The sequence below is a fragment of the Condylostylus longicornis genome, unplaced genomic scaffold (genome assembly GCF_029603195.1).
Source record: "Condylostylus longicornis isolate FDR11 unplaced genomic scaffold, ASM2960319v2 ptg000003l, whole genome shotgun sequence".
NCBI lineage: Eukaryota > Metazoa > Arthropoda > Insecta > Diptera > Dolichopodidae > Condylostylus > Condylostylus longicornis.
This window is the reverse complement of record NW_026577972.1, coordinates 2,141,437-2,166,851: the sequence shown is the minus strand read 5'-3', so window position 1 is coordinate 2,166,851 and position 25,415 is coordinate 2,141,437. Positions and strand designations below refer to the sequence as shown.

Below are 25,415 nucleotides of genomic sequence, written 5' to 3'. Positions count from 1 at the left end.
ACAACGATAGGGGTTTACAGACAACGGCTGCGCATCGGTTTAAAATTATATTAAAACGTATTATTATCTTACGTTAGCGACTTAGTGCTTAAAATGTTTATTTGTATTTCTAAAAAAGCATCAAACATATTGTCAAAATAAATAAAAATATATTATGCACAAGCAAATATTTTATATCGAATACACATAATATTTTATTGTAGCAGAAAATATTGTAGCTTTGTTTTATAAATGAAACAACAACAAACAATATCAGTGAAAAATTTCCAGAAATGCTCCGATATTCGATGCTAGACTAATTAGCACCGTTATACGTAAAGATCCTTGTTACAGTACGACATTGTGTAAAAATTTGCTTAACATAAAGTACAAATCAAAGGTTTGATTTTCTTCTTAAAAAAATTTAATTTTTCTTCTTGTAGGAGTAGAAACTTATAAAACATTAAAATTTTGCACTTCTTTTCGAATAAGAGAAATGATAAAAATAAAATACTTCTTAGAAAGAACAAGAAAAATGAAAAAAACGGAGTAAAATAGCTGTAGAAGGAAACCGGAAATAAAAAGCCCAAAATTTTGTTTTCAACAAATCATCTTTTTACTAAAATGCTTTTTGCACGCAAATTTTTATTTCAATTTCTCTCTACATTGGGGGCGGAAATTTCCCAGTTTAAGCACAAATAGACAGAGAGCGTGAAACAAATGAATATGAACGAATTTAATTCAATTTGTTTTTAAAATATGCTAAACAGCAAATATCTTGATTAATCATTTTTTTTGTTTTTTGTTGTTGTTGTGTTTTGATTTGGTGTGATTTGACATTTTAAGGTCACCAACAAAATAAGAAAAAATTATTACTTCTCCTCTTTTGTCTTTCCTTTCCTTGTTTCATCACTCTCCTTCTCTTTTCATTCTCATTCTTCAATACACCCAAATCATTTTTTTCTTTTTTAATGTTGCTTTATTTATTTAATGTTAATTCCTTATAGGTAATCATTTTTTTTAAGTTAAATATAAGTTTATCTACCTACTGTGTATATTTGCAAATATGTATGTGTATATGTACATACCTCATACTATTACGGCACTGGCTTAATTTTTATTACAATATCATAAAATATTTCTCAACTAAGGAAGCCATATAGAAAAATTGAAACTGTAAGTGTGTTAAATAAAGAAAAAAAATTTCAAAAATTTTGGTTTTGCTTCAGTTCTTTGTCACAAAACTTTGATTGGCTACAAAATGTACAATTTGCGATCTAAGAATATGCACAACTATGTACAGTAAAATTTGTCAGAGATGAAAGCTGTCAAAGACAAAATCGTGTATTTTCCGGAAAACTTCCAACTCTGTTGTCCCTAAAAAAATTTAAAAATGAAAAAATCGTCAAAAAATGCCGAAAATTATGAAATTACTGATTGTTTTATTATTTTATTTTAGTGTCTATAACATATTTCATTATACGTATAATTTTAATTTAAATGATTTTGTACAACGGAAATCTTACAGCAAATAACAAGTTTATTTATTTTTTATACAAAAATATCTCCGAAAACTGTCTGAGATGAAAAAATATTTCGATAACTTACATTTCCAGCTTTGACTAGTTTTGTTGTATGTTTATATGGCATATATATATCGACTTCAACACAAAACTATTGAATTTAAAGATGGATTCAATATGACTACACTGTACTGATATATAACGGTCCTTTTTAAAAATGTCACATGATGATCATGTGATATCTGTCAGCATTTCAAAAACTCTACCCTGCAAGTTAGTAAGTTAAAAAAGTAATTGCGAAATTGAGCGAACTGAAAGAGAATCGGAATTTCAATAAAATTACGAATCTGGTGCAGATGAAACTGAGTAAGTGTTGATTCTTTCTTTATAGGTACATATGTACATAAAAATATTAATTTACGTGATTTTTGTAGAGGTAGTTTTTGGACCGCATAACAAGTACATATTTCAACCACATTTGAATTTAAAAATATCAAATGAATTTTTGCAAATGTGATTAATTTCAAAAGTCAAATGATAAGAGGCATGTGATGCCAGTGTCAACTTTGCAGATGATGGTCATTAGCAGAAATCATATGACATTCTTAAAAAAGGCCAAAGTCTTATCTTGAAAAGTTGATCTTAATTATTTAGCCCTCTACTACTGTAGGTTTTAGATTAAAACATTACCGAATCTGTATAAGATTATGTAATACTAAAGAAAAGCATTTTCGAACCAATAAAGTATATGTATATGACACGAAACTGCAGTCTGTATTGCATAATATTTTTATATTCTATTGCTCACCGAATCTTCTCATTTTCCTTTTAAAGTTGTCTCTCAGGTTTAGTTTCAAATATCAGTGAATCATTATAATCATATAAGCATACTTCACCATTAATATTTCAGGTTCTTAATTCAATTCAATTATTTCCGATAAAGAACATAATTAAAAAAAAAACTTACTTTACTTTATGAGTAATTAAATTTCGAATTTGTCACATAATTTAAATTTTGAGATGTATTATTTCATCAAAAATGAAAATTTTTCACCAAGAAAATTTCTCGAGAATTCTCAATTGAGAATTTCACAATCGAACCTTCTGAAAAATATTGCTGATTTGAATGCTATAAAAGCAACAGGATACAATTCGCTGAATGAGTAGTTTTCAAAATGTGATACTTACGGCAAGCCATACTTAAAAATGAACACCAGTAATTGGGATGTTATCGACAGTTCATGAAAAATTACATTAAAAATGGAGCTTTCAATTATCGAAAATTTGAGAAATTATTTATTTATTTTAATATTTATTGAAAATATTACAAAAACTTTTTCATTTATTCGGGTTAATTTGTTTTGTGGGAAAACAAAAAATAAGAAAATAATGAAGAAGTTTCCGGGTTTGACAACACTAACAACACAATCTAATACAAATTTGAAATAAAACTAAAATTAGACTATACAAATAAGTGTTTAACATGCCAAATTTATCATTTAACAAATTTTTATTCTAATTTTTTGAACATTTTAGTTTATTCCAGTTAATTTTTATGAGTAGCGATTCTGCCTTACATACGAGCCTAAGTGCTCATTTAAATAACATGCAATAAAATAAATTATGAATAAATTAAGAGGAAAACTGGATCTATTTTCTAACCCGTTAGACATTGAATAAAGAAAGCAATAGGAAAGAGATTGAGAATAATAACATACACATCAAAATTTAAATTATGTCGCAAATTCAAAATTAAATTACTCGTTACATAAATATATGTATATATATATATGTTTGAAACTCAGGCACCCTTAAAAGAAACGTAAACAATATCCAATATGTGTATGTTGAATATCGCAAGTGAAAAGCTAATTTTATAATTTCACTCCAATCACACATTTTTTAGTGTTTAAAATTAAAAATCAGAATTTCGTTTACAAACCCTGCACTGTTGGGTACTTTTCTCTGTTTTTGTATGTATATATGTATGCATATATTGGAGCGTCATAAGCCATTGGCGGGATTATATATAATTTTATTTCAAATTCACATGAAAATTTCATTTTATTCAAAATTATAAAATATACGATTTTTCCATCTTTCTAAAGAAAAAGAAATAAAACAAAACTAAAAAACTTTAAAATAAAAGTTGAAAATTAATCAAGTGCCATAATATAAATCAAAATTCAACTGAAATTCCATATAACTGACAAATCAAATCAGGAATTGAAAGAAAAAATAAAAATAAACAAAGAACAAACAGTTTTTTTATTTTATTTTGTTTATATCTTTATAAGCCAGTATAAACATCCGTTAGAGAGAACAGTAATTAGAATAAAATACAATTTAGAAAATATTTTTACAATATAGCCTGTACAAAAATTTCAAATAAAGCCGGACAAAAATGGAACAGAATAAAATTATATAGGTTTCACTGTTTCGTATACAAAGTTTTTAGAATTTTAACTTTAAATTGTATTTAAAAATTTTTTAATTGTAATATAGTGAATGTGGGCACAATTTTTTAAAAATTACAATCGATTTGTCATACACTAGCTGTAAGGTACTCCGAATTAGATAAGAGTATAAATTATAAATGAAACATTTTTTTGTATGAAAGTTCTGTTAAACACAGTTCATGTAACTACATATGTGCACCGTTATATTATACCAGTGTATTGACCCTCATAAGTAGACGAAAACTTTGCGTGGAAACGATGTTCACAGCTCAACACATCCCAAAGTTCAGGGGTTTAAAATCTATTTCGATAGATTTTTCTGTTTTTTTTTTTTTTAATTTTAAGTATAAATTCCATGTGTGCAGACAGACACGTTATTAAATATGATTTGGGAACATAACAAGGGCTTTTTCATGAATTACATAACGTATTCAACGGGTTCTAGAGTAGTTTTAGATTACATAAGGTGAAAATATTTGAATAAACATATTTTTCGCGAAATTAATACTTCTATTCGCATTTTAAATCATATGCGGATCCTAAAAATGATTGAATGTGACAAAATAAAGGAAAAAAAAATTGTTACCTTTACTTTAGTTGAAGGAAAAGAAATAATTTGGTAGATGCAAATTCTAATTTGACAGACGAAAAAAGAAATTTGAAAGATAAAAAATTTGTAATTCGACGGTAGCAGCATAAACTCTCAATTTCGTAAACTAAATATTTGCAAGTCTTGCTTGTTGCCATTTTACTTTAGTTTGATGGAAATGTCACAAAAAATTATTATTATAATATTTAAAGACATCACTTTATTTTATATATTAGATATTTTGATTTAAATTGAAGCTTTACTTTGACTATTCTACTTTCTTGATTCTTCAAAATTTTTCACAATTCCGACATTGCTTGATTTACATTTTGAAAAATTGTATGATCTTTATTTTAAGGTAATCTTGCATGTATCCAAATTCTATAAACATACATATAAAATTGAGGGACCACTTTTTTATTTTATCGAGAATTGAAATAATTCCACAATGTTTATAAAATTTCCCAATTATTTCAACAAAGTTATCAAGATTGTTTCTAACAAAGTGTCAAGCAAAAAGTACTTAATTCTATAATTAATAGTTTTGCTGCAGAACTTTTGTAAGAATATTAACGAGTAATATTTCTAAAATATTGTTAAAATAAAATAGTTTCTTAGCACCAAGTGATAGGGATTACAAGTGTAATCGATTAAGCTTCTTATGAATATTTGGTGTACAGGCGTCCCTCGTATAACACGGTACTTGTAAAACACGGTTTCGATATTACACGGTACAAGAATTGAGATTAATATAACACGGTTTCGATATTACACGGTACAAGAATTGAGATTAATATAACACGGTTTCGATATTACACGGTAAAACAGGGTTTTGAAATAAATAACAAATATGCATTGAAAATTTTAATTTTTTTTTCCGTTCAATAAGGGGAATACCACAAATTTATTGCTACAAAAAAATATCTCATTTCGTTTTGAGAAGTGAAAGTACATTTGCGTTTTGTCCTTTGTAAATGAAGTTGATAAAGTTTTAGCTTGCTTTGTTTTTAACATTTTAGAAAGTAAAGTAAAAAGTACGTAGTAAAAAAGCCTTCTTTTGCAAGTTTATAAGTGCATAATAATTTTAATTTGAGGTATGTAAAAAATGAAGTTGTAACGTTTATTGTAAATCTTATTTTGGACCCTAAATTTAGATAATGTCTGACAAGATCAAGAAGCAAAAATTTAAACGAAAATTTATTTCACTCGAAGAAAAAATTGCAATTTTAGATCGTATAAAAAGCGGAGAAAAACCTACATCGATTGCAAAATCATTAAATTTAAACGAAGCTACTATTCGAACAATATTCAAAAATGAAAGCGAAATTAGAAAAAATGTTGCCTTTGGTTGCTCGCAAGGTGCAAAACGTGTGTCCCGCAAAAGAGATATAAATATCGTAAAAATGGAACATGCTCTTATAATATGGATAGAAGATTGTTTAGATAAAAAAATCCCTTTGAGTACAAATATTATTAAACAAAAAGCCCTCAGAGTTTACACACATTTAAGGAAAGATGAACTTTCTTCTAAAGAAGAACCAAACCTATCATTTTTGGCAAGTAAAGGGTGGTTTGAAAATTTTAAAAAAAGATTTTCTTTGCGCAATGTAAAATTGCAAGGAGAACAAGCTTCAGCAGATGTAGAAGCTGCTCAAAAATTTATATTGGAAATACCGCGAATTATTGAAGAGGGAGAGTATTCAGCAGATCAAATTTTCAACGCCGATGAGTCAGCTTTATATTGGAAGAGACTGCCGTCTCGAACTTTTATTTCAAAAAATGAGAAGCAATCACCAGGTTATAAAACTTGTAAAGATCGTGTTACCCTTCACATGTGTAGTAACCTATCAGGAAATTTTGTAGTAAAACCAATGATAATAAATCGTTCTTTGAATCCCAGAGCATTGAAAAACGTTGATAAGTCTCATCTACCAGTCTTCTGGCGAGCAAATAAAAAAGGCTGGATGACGCAAAATTTGTTTGAAGATTGGTTTAAAAATTGTTTTATTATAGAAGTAGAAAAGTTTTTGAAGAAAAAAAATTTGAGCTTTAAAGTTTTATTGCTCATTGATAATGCAGGTAGCCATAGTAGAGAGTTGAATCATCCTAACGTAAAAATTGTGTTTTTTCCTCCAAATTGTACGTCATTAGTTATCAGGTAGTTGCTACTACGTCAGATAACCTTTGTCATGATGGAGAAATAACTAGTGAAGAGGAGTTTCAACCAACCTGGAGAAAAAAAAGAAGATTAGCTGTAATTTCTGATGAGAGTGATGATGAAAATTAATTTTGTAATCGTAATAAGCTGTTTCTACTTGTTTTATAATATGTAATTATAATTATTAGTCATTTAATATATTTTTTGTTGTATTTTTTAATTTTTGTATTTCATCATAAAATTGAATTTCATTTATTTTTCTTAATAAAAACTTGAAGGTAACTTCCTTTTTCATTTATGTAGTATTTGGAACGAAATTTCAGCTATCATAAAATTTTACACCTTAAGATTTGGTTTCGATATAACACGGTACACATTGCCTTTATTTATATTATTTCAAGGTTTCGTATAACACGGTTTCGATATAACACAAGACAAGGTCTCGATACTACACGGTATACCTTGTTTCGAATAACACGGTTTCGATATAGCACGGTACGAATTAACCGTGTTATACGAGGGACGCCTGTATTTAATTTTTTAAATTCCGACATTTATTATAATGAATCATTTGCTTCGGATATACGTTCGTACATTGCCATAAACTATTCTTTATCAAAATCAATATTATAAACCCGATGGAAATTTTGATCAATTGAAATAAATTGCAGAATAAAAAATATTAAGTGCAGTAATATTTTTCCTCTTATTTAAAATGTATAGTAATATTTTATCATTACAACCTTCAGAAATTAGAACTTATAAAACAATTAAGCAATAGAAATAATAATTGCTGAATTATGAAACAATACACTATAACATACAATTTCAATCATTTTCATAGCAGAATCCAGAAAAATTAACATAAGACATGAAATGCTAAATAAAAATTGATTTTTAAAGTAGCATTTTCCTTTGAATTTAAAAAATGTTTGATACAAAAAGTAGTCCAAAAATAGAATTTTCAAGACCTTGACCGGCTATAATTTCTATAGAGGATAGGTAAAAATCTTTTTATCTCAAAGGAAACGAACAGCCTAGCTGAAACTAACAACCTCTTTTTCGATCTTTTTTTTGGAAAAATACAAAAGAGAATAATTTAATTGTTTCTCTTTTTATTTTCTCTTCTTTTGATTTTCATGTTTGATTTTGTTTTTCTTATTACAGTACTGCCAAAACTAAAAATTTTACTCCAAAATGAAGATATTTTCGCCACATTTTTTGTGCAAAACTTCTATATGAGATTTTCAAAATTTTTAAATTTTACAAACAAAAATATCCTCAAAATTGATGTTTTTATTGCTATGGTAGCGTTTAGAATTTTTTATACTTTTTTCAATATTTTTCAAAGTACACAAAGAAAAATTTTGGTCAAAAAGTAAATATAATAGGTGACACACATCCATGACAGACAATTTTTGATATTCTTCACTGCAATTAATTCTATATTTGTAGACTTGAAGCACTAACTAAATGCGCATATGGCATATGACATCATATATATAACAGATTTCCATCTTGTGATATTTTGGTTTGCTACTTCTTTCAATTAAACTTCAATTGAAGATCTCGAATCTTTCGTGAAGATTTTTTTTTTACCAAATCTTCAAAATGAAGTTCTATTTATAAAAATTGCAGATATGTTGGCTAATCTATTTGGCAGCACTGATTTTAAATCACATTTCATTCACATACGTAGTGTTATTGTTGTTTTTGTTTTCTTCTGGTTACAATGTTTCTTGTACTGTTTTCATCTTGAATTTTTTGCATAAATCGCAGTTTTTACAATTTATCGCTTTTTATTTTTTTTTAATGTTATTGTTTTATTTTTCGATTTTTTTTTTTCATTATAATTTTTGTGATTTACCTCCCAAAAAGGTTTGCTTTTCTCCAGAAAACTATTCCTTCCCACTTTATTCATTTCCTTTTTTTTTCTTTATTATTGCTCTTGTGTTTTTTAAGTTCACCAAACCAAGAAGTACTTTGTATATGTATATGTAATGTTTTTTTTGCTCTCTTTTCCTTTGTTATTGTTTTATTCTCTTCTCATATTCTTACTTTTCTTAGCAGTAATTTTTGTAATATAAAAATAAATGTGTCGGTGGTCTGCCGATGGCGATTATTATTATTATTTACTTATGCATCTCCCTAATCCCTACACCCTCTTTCTTCTCTTTGTTTTTATATATTAAACCGCAGTCGCTTTTTTTTCATTCTCCCGCTTTTAATTTTTATTTAATCAAATTTTAAATTTTTTGTTCTAATTCCAAGTACGAACCAAATGAATTTTTCATTTGAAATCTTTTTTTTCTGATTCAATTTTGATTTTTATTTAAAATTTAAATATCAAGTTAATTGAATATCATATTTTTTTCGTGCAATTGTTTACGTACATACATATATAAGCATACGAAAATATGTACAATAAAGGTACATGTATGTAGAATGTATGTACTCGTATGTAGAAACGAAAGTATTGATTATGAAGTCAATAATTATTTGTAACAGTCTAAAAAAAAATATATATGTATATGTTTATGTGTTTTTTAATTTTAATTGTTGCAAAATGTTTAAGCTCAACATAAATAAATAATGATTAAAATTAAATTAAGAGAATTATTAAAAATTATTATTACAGAGTTAATTGAGTTATAAATGTTAAAATTTCTTCATTCTCACATTCTTTAAACAATTTATAAGGCCGTTGTTAGTATCACCTTTAACAGTTATCAGTAAAATTTGATTAAGAAATATATAGCTTAAATTACGAGTATATTTTTAAATTCTTATTTTCATATGTTTGAGATGGTGAATTGCTTTTCATGTGAACCTGAAATTTCCAGTAAGTGAGTTTCATTAACAAATATATTGATTCCGTTGCGATGTGCTCTTATTTGTAGAAACCTGCCGTTATTACTAACTAAATTGAATCATTTATAGTTATCTTCTCCGACGTGATCAAAGTGTTCTTCATGTGTTGTGGTTGTTTCACAAATAAGTTGATCGAACTTGATTATTAAGATTAGAAAATATAATATTCGTATTAATAATCTTTCGAAAAATGACGTTTATAAAGGTGCTTTATTCAATTTTCCGTAAAATATGTCATTATAATTAAATACTTTTTTTACCAGTAATTCAAATTGTACTTTAAACTGTATAAATTTGTTATGTCCTTAACCACTTCAATGTTATATAAAAATTTTTGTATATACATACATAAATCTGATCATTATGTCAAAACAATAATTATACAGTTATATTGAATTGAATTGAAAAATTAAAAATTTACTATAATTAGTTCTGAATTTTGTAGCAAAAATGCAACTTCAAAATCTCAGCATGCACACATACATATTTGAATAAGGGTGAATTTAAAACAGAATTTAAACAATACATGTTTGCAAAATTTTTGCTTAATTGAAAGTTTCCTTTACTTTCAGCTAGAAAAAAATCGCAGTTAGTTAAATGTGAGCTATTTTAATTTACATTTTTCTGCTCATACTTTATTTTAGATTGAATTCAGGATTTTATAATTATGATTTCACCTAAAGTGGCAACAAATAAGGGGGTTATTAAGGTTGATTAAGTAAAGGGTATAATATTACATATCATCGTTTAACACATTAAAAATAGATAAAATTTTTATTTGGGACAAGGTGGCAAAACTCTTAAAAAGTACTTATTAGTTTCACTCTGTCCGTCCGTCAGTTCCTCCTTTCCAGTATATAGATCTTTACTAGAAACTTGTAGAGGAAAATTTTTACTTTCCCCCACTAAAGCTGTAAAAATTTCATTTTTTAACTACTTATTGCAGTGAAACCTTGTGGCATACCCTACGTGAACTCTAAAATCCGTTTTTTCAAAATTTTTGATGTCGTTTATATTCTTAACTTCAGGTTGTGAAAGTCTGAAATTTAACAGCTTTTAGACCCTAATTTTTATTTCGTTTGAAGAAAATTTTTTTCCATCTCCACCCCCTCTCAAGTTATCGCCTCTCGAAATTTGTAAAATTTGATTTTTTGACGCCTCATATGACGAATGTTATAAGCTAACGGCAAATTCTATGTCATTTAAAAATATCGTTATTTTTCTTAACTCATATTATTAACCCTCAAAAATTGAACAATATGTTAACTCTTCTTTAAATTTATTTTTGCTTTATTTTGAATGAAAGTAATTGTAGTGGTGTAGTAGGTATGCATAGATTGTTTTCAAAAGCAGTATTTTCACTCGCTGAGGGGAAAAGTGCTTCAATACAAACCATTGGTTTGAAACAACTTTATTTGCTTATAGCATTCGAAAAAAGATAGAAAAGGTTCACGCAAAAAAATATAGAGGTCTAGTTATTTTTTTTTTTTCTATACTAGGTGAAAAATTTCGAAAGACGAAGAAGGACAGCTCTATCTGCCTTTTTCCTCCGACAGTGGGGGAGCGTGACTCTTACGCTAAAAAATCACTTAAACTCTGAACGGATAAAACTGGTCCTACAGACCAACTATTACCTCCTCGCTAACTTGGTTTTTCCATGCAGGAATTAAATACCTTCCATAAAGAAATTGGTATTTCATGTTAAATCGAATGGTCTTGTTCGTTTAAGTTTTTCTGTCATAACGCCATTGTCTAGCAGCCGAGCTGCTTCAATATTTACATGCTGTTCTAGACGAGCCCTATGCTTTGTAGCACAACTCCTAATTTCATTCAAAACCAAAGGAATTCCTAAATCCCTGTGGATATCATCTAGGATATGAGGTCTAGTTATGAATTTGGAAGTAACATTTGGTTGATAATGTATTTTGTGTACTTTCGGAACATCAAGTATTCTTTTTAAAAAAAAAAATAAATGTTTCCAATTTTTTAATTTTTTAGTTTTCTTTACCCGGATATTTTTGTACGAAATTTTTTGAAACTTTAAGATTTTCTTGTTGAAGTAACAATTTTGGCAGCTGCTAAAGCCATTAAGCACCCGCACGTATCTTTTTTTAAGTTATTAAATTTTAAATCTTGTGGTATACAGGAAATACAACAGAAAAATGGCACTATTTTTGAATTTTTTTGGTTTTAATATCTCTAATTATCAACTATTATTAATTTTTGATTAAAATGATCAAAAGAAGCATTTGATATTTTTAAGAACCGTTATTTTGATATGAAATTGAATGATCAGACATTTATTGAAAAACAACAAATTCTTAATAACAAATTCCTATAGTTAAATTTTTTTAGGCACTTTTTTAATAAATAATATAGTACAGCTGCAATATAGATTGAAAAGGGTTAATATAATTCACAATTATTATAAAATGTGTAAGTTTTAAATTCCAATTTAAATTTTTTTTAAATATTGTAATTTAAAAGAAAAAAAATTATAAATTACTAATTTTAATTTTATTTCTGTTTCTTTAATTTCAGATTCTAATTAATTTGTTCTTCTTTTGGTAAAATTTTCAAAAGTAATTGAAAAAAAAATGTAATTGAAGTGAAGTAAAAATTTTTTTATTTAAAATGGATAACAAAAATAGTTTAAATACTTTAAAATTAAGAGAAGATTTATTAAATTTTTACAATGGATTGAACATTACTGATCGCAATAAATTTGAAAAACAAGAAGAAATAAAAAAATTATTAGTTGATGGTAAGTAGAAAAAAAATATTTTGCTTATTGTTATTAGAATCTTCAATAATTATAATTTTTATACTTAAAATTCTGCTGAAATTTTTTAAAAATTTTAAATTTTTCGTTCTCAAATTACGAATTTTTTGAAATAAAAAATATTTGTGTGGTTTTTGTTGATTTAGGCATAGACTAGAACTCGAAATAAAAGTTCGCATTCCGACAGACCCATTGGGCTAGTCTGAAGGAAAAGTTGTTTTAAGGTAACTTGGGATCCTTATGATAAACAACTTATTAATAATATTAATATTATTTTATGTTTTTTTACCTCATTTACGAGTTGTTATATGATTATAAAAATTATCAAAACTTTAAAGCAAGAGTTTATATAGAATTAGGAAACCATAGTGATAACGACAATAAAACTTTATATAATTTAAGAAGTGGATGCGTAACCTTGTATTGCATTATTAAATTTTCCAATTTGAACATGTCATTTGTAAAGTTTTGATATGATGGTACGACAATTATATTTTTTTCAGAAACCAACAAATTCAAATAGTATAACCATCATATCTCATTTCTTATACGAGCAAGGTAAGATGTGATCGAAAGAAAAAGATCTTAATTATCCGACTTTTGTATAACTCTAACGCTTCCCAATGTTTGTCTACTATTCAACATAGTTCTTCAAAACAAGCTTTCAACAGTTGGAATCCGAAGCGGACTAATTAACGAGCCATTTAAAGGATAAAATTTGGAAAATGGTAAACTTCAAAATGGAAACTGAGCTTGGGTTTCACAACTTTTTGTTAGGTCTATCAAAAATATAAAATTTTAGTCATTCTAATAAGAGTGAAAAAAAGTGACTTTATTATACGAAAAATATTAAGATTTTTTTTAACATTTAGATATTTATTATAGGTATTTATCTCAAATTCAAATTGCTGCAATAAGAAAAATTTTCTACACGCAATTCAGGTTACAAGTTCAAGTTTTTGAATTTTGTATAGTAACATACGAGTACATTATAGCATTATTGAATTTATTGAATATTATTTAAAAAGAAAATTAAGAATGCCAATTTAATTTTATTTTGTCGTTTTCATTATTTTAATTCTTTTGTAATCCTAACATATTTACTATATATTAATGGATGTACAAATCTAGTAATATATAATAGCACAACACAACAATAATAATAAAATATTAAGATAATTTGTTGAAATTATTGAGAACATTAAAAGAACTTCAAAGATTCAATTGAAAAATATCTCACGCAAAAAAATTTTTTCATATAATGTATTTGAAAAACGAGAAAAAATACAGTTGACTATCTCAACTCTGTGATATCAATATACAAACTTGTTATCCAATTGGCGAATAAATATATGTTTATTACAATAACAAATATGACATACCTGACTATGGGGCAGACTTTAATATTACCAGGACGTACCGATGTGGTTAAATCGCTTCAGAATTCGACATTATTAAGCTAATATCCATATTAGCTTAATATCCATATTAGCTTGGAAGCTATTGTGTTGAATAATAGACCTTTACAACAATGTACCAATGATTGGTGCCAGACTTAGCGTTTTCAAGTAATAGCCTGCAAACCACAGAATCTTAAATTGAAAAACGGAAAATTTTTCAAAAAACGCTAATTATCTCAAAAAAGCTAGAATTTCTAGATGCATTAAACTACATCATCCTCTACAACTTTGCTATATATTAACTTCATTGCAATCGAAAAGTTTTGCAGGCCAAGTGATAATTTATGTAAGTAATTTTTTGCTATACCCGTAACAAAAAGCATTATACTAAAAAAAATTCGTACTTGTTACTCCTCTCAAAACTACAGTATTTTTATACAAAATAAAGATTGATTTAAATCATATAGCTCTCCAATATAACTTACAATTTGCTATAAAAAATGAGAAAATAACTGTGAGGTGTAACATATATTCTCTTTAAAATAGTTTTAACCTCATAAACTTTATGCATAGTTTCGAATACGTTAACTTAAAAAATAATAGAAAATATTGAAAATTTTATTACTGATAATTATAAAACCATATCTTCATTTTTAAATTAATATTAGGGTCTTCTTCTTTTAGGTCTTTTCTTTTAATTTCTTTTCCCATAAAATAATTGAAAAATAAGAGAAAAGGGGTCAATATGAAATAAAAAAGAGATGTTATTGTTGAAATTCAAGTATACAAAAGGATATCCTTTTTTGTTATCCTTATTCATAAAAATTTCCAAAATAATGAAATATTCTTAACTAACTTTTACTTATTCTTTTCCTTTTTTATCATTTATCAAATTGATGTTTGTATATTTTTGCGTGTTACCCTTAATTCAAATATTTTACGTTTGTTTAAATAAACACCACAAAAATTTTGAAAAAAAAAACTCTTAACATTACTTTAAATATAAATAATTATAAAATAGGGTACATACCTATATATTAATTGAGTAATGACATCGGAAATATTATTGAAAATTTTAATTAACAAAATGTCAAAAAATAAATATTTTATTTTCTGCTAAATATTTAAATTCAAGCGAAAGTAAAAGGAAAAACTTTAATACATTTAAATTTTTGTTGTAATCTAATAAATTAAAATAATTTGATCTAGTTAGCCATTATAACCCATCTGAAAATGTATATTTTCTGGTTTTGAAAATTTTTCTCATTAAGCACTTCTTTTAAAATTTAAAAAAAAATGAAAATTTGGCTCTTAGTATAGAAATTCATTTTGAAATGTCCGATTCCCTGAAAAGTTCCTCATTATAGTTCCGATGGCAAACATAACGCAATTTTTAAATTTCAAGAATATTCTTGTAAATTATTTAATAAAAAATATTTGGAAACAACGTAATTTCCAAGAATTGGTAAAAAAATATAAAATTGCACAAAGTGAAAATTCAGTTTCCGCAAGGTCTAATATTACCCAAAAAAATTTCGGATTAATTTTTTTAACATTCGAAATGAATTTTTAAATTTCAAAAAAACGGGTTTGTTATTTTTCTAAAAATTTTATGCTTAGAAAATGTAAATGTGGTTCGTTTTAAAAGTGCAAAAAGTTGCACTTGATTTTCTTGAAAAACTAGTTGGCTTATAGCATTGTTGGAGGAAGCTTAACTCATATAAAATATCAAGTTAATCTGTGCGACTGTTTTCTTAAAAATTATCGTAAATATAAAATTAACCCTCGGAACATCTCAAGTTCGGCTGAACCGATTTTCATGAAATTTTATGCATGAGTTTGTTTTGGCTATGTAACGGATTCAGTTCCCAAGGTCTGATCACTTTTCACAGTTCTCGAGGATCAGTTCTCGAGGCCGTATCACTTTTGGCGTATATCAAGGCTCTGGAACTGGTCTTTTTAAAGGGCTTGTTTAACGTTTTTGACCATTTTGAAGAAAATATTCAACCGAAATTTTGTCAGCGGCCGCTTATTCTATGAAAATATGGTATTTTAACGATTAAAATATATATTAGAATTAGACGAATTGCTTACGCCAAACATCAATTATCATGCAAATTAATATTGCACGAATGAGTGATTTTGGCAATCTCAATCAACTGATTTGTATTAAAACTATTCGATTTCAATAAAAAAATAGAAAGAGCAGAAGGTCCTTTTTTAATATACATAATCGAAAATTTTTAATATTTTTTTTCCTATTTTTTTTATTATTTCTTACTCTTAAATATCGAATTTTTCACTTACGCTTCTTAAATGTATTTATTCGCGTGACCCCATTCAATTTCACTATACCAAATTGATGATCTCATTTTGGGATCAAATTTTGTTTAATATAAAAAATATATAATAAATTTAAATTATATTTAACCTATAGGTAAAATACCTTTCAACCTATGAGCGGTTTATATACGATTTTCTTCTTACCTTTTTTTTATTACACATACGCTTTCATAAGGAATAGGGCTACAATATATACTTACAATGTGAACTTATTAATTTTGTTTTAATTTTTAGGATAAAATTGAAATATTTTGTAAAAGAGAAAGAGAGAGAGATACTATTGTAACAAGATATTTTGATATTGATAAGATGATTTTAACTATTTTTCCTTAAGGTTAATGTTCCATTCTTTTATTTTCACAAGATTTCTCTGTGCACATTTGTACATACTTACAATAGGTATATCTGTTACATATAAAAAAATTATTGAGCAATTTACCATGAACCAAAATAACTATTAATAAATAGGAAAAAAAAGAAGAAAATGAAAAACGGGAAAAAAATTTTTAAAGTAAAAATACAAAAAAAAATATTTTTTAAATCTCTTAAATGAATAAAAAAGAAAAAAATTTTACAAAATAAAATGAATCATTAAAAAGTTCTCATATTAAAGTTCACACTTGATTGATATGCCCAAGGGTTTAAGATTATAAGCAACGAAAAAAAATATTAAGAAAATAAGGGTGATTTAAGGTTAATAAGGGGTACACAAAGGGGGTAAAAGTAATCAAGAAAAAAAAACAGAATTTTTTAATTCTAAAATTTGATATCGGATATAAAAAACCCTAAAAAATAAAAGAGAAAAAAACCCTAACCAAGAATAAAGAATACGACAATAAGAGAGAAAACTAAGGAAAAAAAGAGATACAAGAGAGAAAAAAAGAGAAATAGAAAATTGAACAAAATCAAAAAAATAAAGAAAATGAGATACAAAATATGAAATCCAAATTGAAATAATTAATTAATTAAACTAAACAAAAAGGCAAACTATGTATGTTAATACGAAGCAATTTTACCTTGACCCATTAGTTCCTTAAAATTTTTTTTGGCCCCGCGACCCATTGTTTTACCGACCGCATTGTGTATACGATAAGGTAGGTTATGTGATGGCAACAAATATACATTTTCGCTTAAAACAATGAATCTATAAGTTTTTTGGAAGGATCAGGGCTCGGAAACTGATCTGGGGGCCGATTTTACATTTTTTAACATATCTACGGACCGGACTGATGAAATTTCTTAAAATTTAATATTTGAATTCTAGTTGTTACCAGAAGTTACTTACAAATTTTTTGTATAATTCGGACGGAATAAAATTAAACTCTACTAAAAGCCATATTACTACTAGGTATGTTGATGAAAAGCTTATTAGTATTCTTAAAATTGAAAAGAAGTGTTCAAAACGCGTTTTCATAATGTTCTGGAATATTTTTACTAATCAAGACAATATACATTGCGGTCGGCTATGTCCTGGCTACATGAGATTTTTTACATTTAGCCCTATTTTGCCAACTTTTTAAATTGTTTCAAAATTTTTTAAATTATAATATTATGGCCTAACCCTTAATATTCATGACGGCATTTTATTCTGATTTTTCCAAAATTTGTTCAGAGTCACGTCTTGATTAATTGTTGTTATTTAAGTTTATACTAGTCAAAGAGAATACTTTAAAGCAACCCAATTATATTTTATATTAGAATATTTGAATAAATTATTATGAGCTTTACTAGTAAGATATAGGTACATGTTATTTTGTAATTTTAATAGATTTGGCGCAAAAAATAAAAGTGGAACGGTGATAATATATCACAGAAAAAGAACAAATAGTGAACATCAAAGAAGAGGAATATTAACAGCGTTCGTAACTCTTTCTGTAGAAAACCATAAACAAATTATTATTTTTTAGTGAATAAATTTTGCACTTTAAGTTAACAACAAAACAATAATATTTGTTTTATCTCCACTTGCGATTATACACGCGCAGGATACAAATAAGCAATAAAACAGATACAAAACTAAACATTGCATGCCTACCAGAGCCCTAAAACTTACATTTAATTTGAATCATAATTTCAAATTGAATTCTTGGGAATTGAATTTGTCAAAGTAAAGGATTTAATTATTATTGGGAAACTTAATCAATTAATTACTGCTGGGCTAGAAACTTAAAATTATGTCATATTTTAATAACATATTTTAGAATATGTATTTTTAACCTTTATTTTAAAAAATATTTCCAAATATTCACTTAAATAAATCAAGAAATTTTGTAACAAAATAACAAAAGCAGAAATCATATGGAAAATCTAATGTTATTCTGGGAATATCAAAACTAACAGCAGTTTTTAAAGTAAACCCCTCCCCCCCTCGACTTATTAATTGAACTTAAAATAAGTGTTATACTTCGAATTTCAATTGGTCGAGAGGTAGTTAAGATCATTAACTTTATTATAATAGAAATATTTTAAAGTTTATTAAAATATTGCAGATATCCCTATTACAGTGCAAATATACGAATTTCATATCTCACTCAGCTCAAAAATAATAATTTGCTTATGAAATAAATAGAATATTCTTTATAATTAATTGAATATTCTTATTAATAGATTTTGCCTCTTCATATCATGGCAAAATCCATACACAAACGGTCCTTAGATTGTTGCAAGTTGTGTAAATGACAACCCAATTTAAATAGTGTTTAAAATATTAAGAAATTATTTGTATATAAAAAATTGAAATGACAACAATTTCGAAATGGCAACAACTCCTATAAGGACTAGCATTTGCACAATTTTAATTATTGTTTTTAACGAATATAATTCCAAGGTACTGTATTGGTATTATAAACAATAGTTAGTGATAAACCTTAAAAGAGAGAAAGTGTTACATAAAAATGGCTAACATATGGTGAGTAACAATTGGAAATACCAAATTCTAACATTGAACTATGAAATTATTTTAATAAACATCCGTTGTTGACACTTCTAAAAACGTAATCCTTTTGCCCAACCGCGATTCTCCGCTTTTTTATTCCCATGCTTTTTCTTTCTCATTTTTTATATTCTAGATCCCTTTACTTTAGCTGTATACATCAATTCAATCATAAATCATCGAAACACTCTGTATTTTATTTGATTTTGGTAAACAAAATGTTTTTTCTTAAAAAAAATATTCTATTACTTCCTTTTTTTTAAATAATGAAAATAAAAAGAGGTTGTTGTTATTATTAATGTTTATTTTTTTTTTTTTTTCATTTGGCAGAATTTTATATTTTTATAGTATGAAAAATGAAAAAAAGTTTTTGTATGAATGGGTTGAGATGAGAGATGAGATGATCTTTATGATCATAAAAATCTCATGATCATTTTTCATTTTTCAAAAAAAAAAGAAACCCCTTTCTTTTTGCGCTTTGTTCCCAAAAATAAAATCATTAATAATTTTTAAGAATCTACCCGTTTCTTAGAAAAAGAAATAATCAATAAGTAAAAATTATATAAGAAGAAGAAGAAGAAGGAAATAAATCGATCAGGTAAAAAAAAAGAGAAAGACAAAATTTCATATTTTTGGCTGTTATTTTTGTGTTTTTTTTTTCTTAGTATCCTATTTCAAGAAAATTTTCTTATGGGAAAAAAAGGGGTTAGAAATACAAAAAAGGGAAACTGTTAAAAATTAAATTTAGGATTTTATTTTTTTCACATATTTCAATTTTTCGTGTGTTTTGTGCCTATTTTTTATGAAATTTTTAATAATGCAATTTTATGATTTCTGATATTTTTTTAAGGAAATTGATATTTATTTTTGTGTATTAATTTTATTTTTAATTTCAAAGTGTTAAAATTCTTCATAATCAAAAAAAAATTTAAACACAAAAATTAATAATTTGGATTTTATCAGTTATAACGATTTCATAAAGAAAATTTTAAAATAAAGTGGAATTTATAAAGTTATTGTAATTCGCGAAGCAAATTTCATTGTTCTCAAAGTCGCCTAAATTATATTGTGATTCGCCTTATGATATTATGATTAAAGACTCTATAGTGAAAAAATAGGTTAAATATTTGTATAGTAAAATAATTTATAATTTTTAAATATCTGTAAAATAAAATAAAATGTAATTAAAACAAAAATTTAAAAAATTAATTTAAAATTAGAAATCAGTAAAAATGTAAATATTTAAGGAAATGTGGGGGTATGTGGGCGTAAAACATATTTTCTTTTGTTTCATAAATTAAAAATGTTAAAATATCAATCAAACTTTAAATTTTCGAAAAATGCATTATTATTATTGTAACCTATATATTAATCACTTCATTTATTATAATAACTTTTAATGAAATTTTTTTGAAATATTAATAGCAACGATTTTTTTTGCAGCGATTTTAATTGTCCTAGCGATTCATTATATAATTTTCGCGAATATTCGAGAGTAAGTTATTCACTTTTAGTATATTTTCGCTTCGAGATCCCATTCCGAAATTATATATTGATGTATATTTTGAAAATTTTGTACGAAAAGAATCATAATGATATCTGTAATTTATTGACTCGGATTATTTTATCTTGCTCTCAAAGTAATCGTCTAAATAAATTCGTTTTTTTTTTTAAGTTACTTAAAGTTTCTCATTTAAAATTTCATTAACGAAAATCATTTCAAATATACTTAAAACTTTGTTAATTGTAATTATTTTTATCACTTTTATAATGGTCCACCAACTACCACAAAAAAAAAGTTGTATTCACAAAAAATTAATTTTTCAAGTGAAAATTGCGAAGAAAAATTTTTTTTTAATAATAATTTTTCACACAACAAAAATTATGTGTAAGTGATAAAAATTCAAAAAATTTTAGAGTACCAAATTAAGTTTTCTGAGCGTACTAAACCAGGTCTGAGAGCACCACTTTATCAATCTGGGTAATACATACTACATTAAAATGGCAATTATACATGCATCTTTATTATATTCATAAAATCATTAGTGTTAGGCAATTTCTCATACTCGTAGTTTAGTTAAATTTTGTTTATTGTTGTTGTTGCAACTAAAATTTTCCATATTAATGATCTCTTTATTGTGTTATTCTAAAAATATCTCAATTGACATGCCTTTCAAAGTGAGAAACGTTTCCAGCAATCAGAATGTTACATATGAGTATTACACTTTATATATTGGGATTAAGAATTACCAATTTTTAGATTGTTTTAATTAGCTTAAAATCAGGGGTTTGGTTTTTGGGAATTGCTTTAATTTGATATATAATAGTAAAAGAAATGACAAACAAAAAAAATTCTTGTATTCGACGTAATAAATAAGGATTTTGGATTTTATTCCTTATATGATTAAAAGTATAATATTTTAGTTGAGCGTACCACTGGACCAATTTACTTATGAAAACATCACTTTTGCTGCAATAGGATCACATTTTCCATCCCTGGTACATATATTAATTAGTTTTGAATGGTGAGAGAGAGAGAGAGAGAAAAAGGACTGCTTTGGTGTATTTATTTACTGGCTATTTCGAGTTTATTTTCAAACTAAAAGGTGTTTTTCGTAAATTTATTTTTCGGTTAGAAGAGAAATACGATAAGAAAGAAATTTGTTCAAAAGACCAATTTGATCAAAAGAAGAAAAGTATAATGTTTACTATATTTGGATTATTGAAAAGAGATTTTGGATTCATAAAATTCGACTAAATTTTTGTTTTAAAATATGAAATATTTAATAAAACAAATTAAAAAATAAAAGAGCTTATTTTTTTCGGGAAAGAAGAAAGAGAAATTCAAAAGTCTTTCCAAAACTTACCAAGACTGTTGTCTATTTTTGACATAAATTTCTAAAATTTATTCTTTAATGACAGGCAAAATCTCTCTCTCCCTCTTTCTGTACATTAAATACTTTTCGTTTTAAAAAATAAGATAATACAATATTTTAGAGAAATAGATTAAAAGTGTGTACGTATACAATTTTCAACAGGTTGAACAGTGTACAATTGTGAATTTAATTAGAAAATAAACTGAAATCAATTGAAATCAATAATAACATACCTTTAAAGCTTCTATTTTGTTTTTCTTTTACGAAGAGTAGCGTACGTATAGTTAAGTAAATTTTAGAACACAGCATTAATTTTATTACAATTAAAAAGTATATAAGGCAATAAAAATAAAAATTTTGTTAAAATAAAATAAGAAAACAATCCAGGCGGCAGGATTGTAAAGTGATCATTTTTAACTCTCATTACAGTATTTTTTGAGTCATGAACTTTTGATAAGTTTCCGTTTTATTTTAGTTTTTTTATTTATCTCCTCTTTTTTCAATAGAATAACGACCTCGTCTTTATATTTATTACAACCTATAAATATATAATGATTAAAGTTATTAATTTTCCCTACGATCAACATCATCATCATCATGGTCATCATTACCATCATCGCCATCATCACAATCATTATTAATGCTATCGGAGATATATTAGCATTGTATTTTATTAGAATAGGTATAAATACCGTATGAAAAAAAAAATAAATAGAAGGGAAGAAGGGAAGTGTGTATGTGAATATTATATAACCTTATATATATATTTATATATATCTAAGAAATAAATTGTGTATATTTTTCTAGTGGTTTTAATGTCAAAGGATCGTTTATTATTTTATTATCGTTTTTTTATTTATTTACTTCTTGCATTTTTTCTTATGCATCCTTTTGTCTTCCTATTTTTTACAAAATAATAAAGAAATATTTGGTTTTTTTTTCATCTTTTAATAAAAATATTACAAAAAAAAAGCAAGTAAAAGAAAACGTTTCAGTCGGTCTAAATTACATTTAAGTATAAAAACTTGTTTTTCAAATATTTAGAATTAGCTTCCATGGTTGTATGACCGTTACTCCAACCTGTCAAACCATTCAAAAAAAAATTTCACGGATAAATCTAAACTATGCTACCCATGGCTGCCAAATCTTATAAATCCAAACCTATTATTTTCCCAAATCATTTTTCGGGTAGCTGCAATACAACTCCAAATTTCCTTTTGGAGTTGTATTACAGCTACCCGAACTTATCAAGCCATTGTAACAAAACTTCAGGAACATATCTGACCTACAATTTGACACATAACTGCCAAGTTTCATTAATCTAGCTTTATTATTTTTTCAAATATACAGTATTAGCATTTGAAGCTAGTTATCCAATTAAAATTTTTAGAACATATGTAAAATTTAATTGGACATACCTTTGAAGAATTTGATACTAATATCTCTACCAGTTTTTGAAACATTTAAAAACCTCTTTGGGGTGTATGGCATTTATTCGAACCCGTCTAAAATTTATCCGAATTGGTCTGATTACAATAGTAGCTGTCCTTGGCAGAAAAGAAAAAACTTGTGAAAGTTTGGTGTCGATTGCATTATTCGTTTTTAAGTTATCGTGCGATCGGACGAACGAACGAACGGACATGTTTAAATCAACGCTGAGCAAGAATATATAGACATGTCCATACCGGAGACGACTTCAAATGGTTACTAATTTCATTCCAAAGTGAATATAACTTCACGAAGGTACGTGGTAAAAAAAGGAAAAAAATTAGGTGAAATCTTAAAAACAAAAGAAAAACAAGAAGAGGAAAAACCTTAAATTTTTTATTTGCCAATTTTTATATTTTCAGCTCTTGGTATAATACGTATACGAGTATAAAAGATAATAAATTTTTCCTAGCCAAATTCTATAAAAAAAAATTTGATGTGGTCAGCACATAACGGACCGTAATGTATATTGTCTAGATTAGTAAAAGTATTCCAAAAGATTACGCAAATGCGTTTTAAACACTTCTCTACAATTTTAGGGCCACTAATAAGCTTTTAGTTGACATACCTAAACAGTGTGAATTTGGCTCTTCGTAGAGGATTCATTTTGTGCCGTCTGAATTATATAGAAAGTTGTTCAGTAACTTCTGGTAACAACCAAAGCTCAAGTATTAAATTTTGAGAAATTCCACCAATTCGTTCCTTAGATATGGCGAAAAATGTAAAATCGGTCTCAGAACAGTTTCCGAGGCCTGATCTTTCCAAAAAATTTGTAGGTTCATTGTTTTAACACCTTGAATTTAAGTATCAAATTTGAATAAAATCGGTTGATTATTTCTCTTTATATACGCAAAATTGTATATTTGGCCCGTAGTCAACGTCCAGTTGCTGACAACTGATTTCTTTCAAAAGTTAGGAGGTTTTTCGTACGGTAGAATGAAGCTTATATATGAAATTTCAAGTAAATTTATTTTCTTCAAAACCAGCTGTTGGTCTGTGTGTGTGCGCCTGTATCTCAAGTTCGCCTGAACCGACTGTGATGAAATTTTATATGTAAGTTTATTTCGACTATGGCACGAATTGATCACCTTTTGGGATATATCAAGCCTTGGAAATTAGACTTTTTTGAGGGCCAATATAAGATTTTTATCCATATAAAAGAAATTTTCTTAATACTTAGCATTTAAATTTGGAGCATTAAGACAATGAACATGTCAATTTTTTAGAACAATCGGGGACCGGCAGCCAAACTAGGGGCCGATTTTACCTTTTTTAGAGATTATTGGAATTTCTTGAAATTTGATATTTGAGTTCTGATTGTTACCGAAACAGGGAATTCGAATGGCACAAAACAAAATTGCACTGAGAGCCAAATTTACATTTTTCTTGGAATGTTCACTAAAAGCTTACTAACGTCCTAAAAATTTAAAAGAAGTGTTTAAAAGACATTTTATACACTTCTGTAACACTTTCACTTAACTAGACAATAAACATTGCAAAAAACTTTCGAAGTCAATCAAAAGTTTGCTTGATTAATTTAAATTTCTTTTTTTATGCCCTGCACTTCGTGAAGGGTTAACGATGATAGTAGAATCAAAACCCATATATTTACAAAATTTTAAAAAATTAAACTAATGATAAGGTTTTATTCCTCTTGTGTAGTAGCCGTAAAATATTGTTTCAAAAGTGATTATTTGTAGATTGAAAATTTGATATAATATATTTTTATCATGAAACATGATGTTAGTTGACAGATTTCAAAGATCGGTAAAATTTTTGCAGGATAAATTAATATTTTGAAAAGCCTTAGAATTTGTGATTAATCGATTGATTGTGATTAAACGTAAAATTTTTGATAATTAAGAAAACTTCGATAATTTTATGTTTATAGAAAAATTAATGGGAATAATGGTATGAATTGTGCAACATTAAAATTAACTCATAATAATTATGAAATTGAAAACTAAATAAATCGTAGATTAATGTTTAATATTAAAGGCCTTATCTGATAAAAA

At 26.3% G+C, this 25,415-nt stretch overlaps 2 protein-coding genes across 2 annotated transcripts in view; both read left to right on the top strand.

Moving 5' to 3' along the window:
• Nucleotides 1-5,953: 5,953 nt before the first annotated feature.
• LOC129607288 (tigger transposable element-derived protein 1-like) lies at nt 5,954-6,837 on the top strand. Its single transcript, XM_055518181.1, has 2 exons — nt 5,954-6,540; nt 6,702-6,837. The coding sequence occupies exons 1-2, from the start codon at nt 5,954-5,956 to the stop codon at nt 6,835-6,837; spliced, it is 723 nt and encodes a 240-aa protein (XP_055374156.1).
• Nucleotides 6,838-12,304: 5,467 nt separating this feature from the next.
• Nucleotides 12,305-25,415, top strand: part of LOC129607278 (transcription factor castor-like) — a gene marked incomplete at its 3' end in the record, with an annotated part of 38,559 nt that continues 25,448 nt past the window's right edge. Inside the window, exon 1 of the mRNA XM_055518169.1 lies at nt 12,305-12,343. The remainder of the gene's footprint in view (nt 12,344-25,415) is intronic.

What these genes read in the sequence shown, in the direction of transcription:
- LOC129607288 (XM_055518181.1), top strand. Translation starts at nt 5,954, where the DNA reads ATGGAACATGCTCTTATAATATGGATAGAAGATTGTTTAGATAAAAAA. An exon ending in CAAAATTTGTTTGAAGATTG is followed by an intron (nt 6,541 to 6,701) that starts GTTTAAAAATTG and finishes GTACGTCATTAG; the next exon opens with TTATCAGGTAGTTGCTACTA.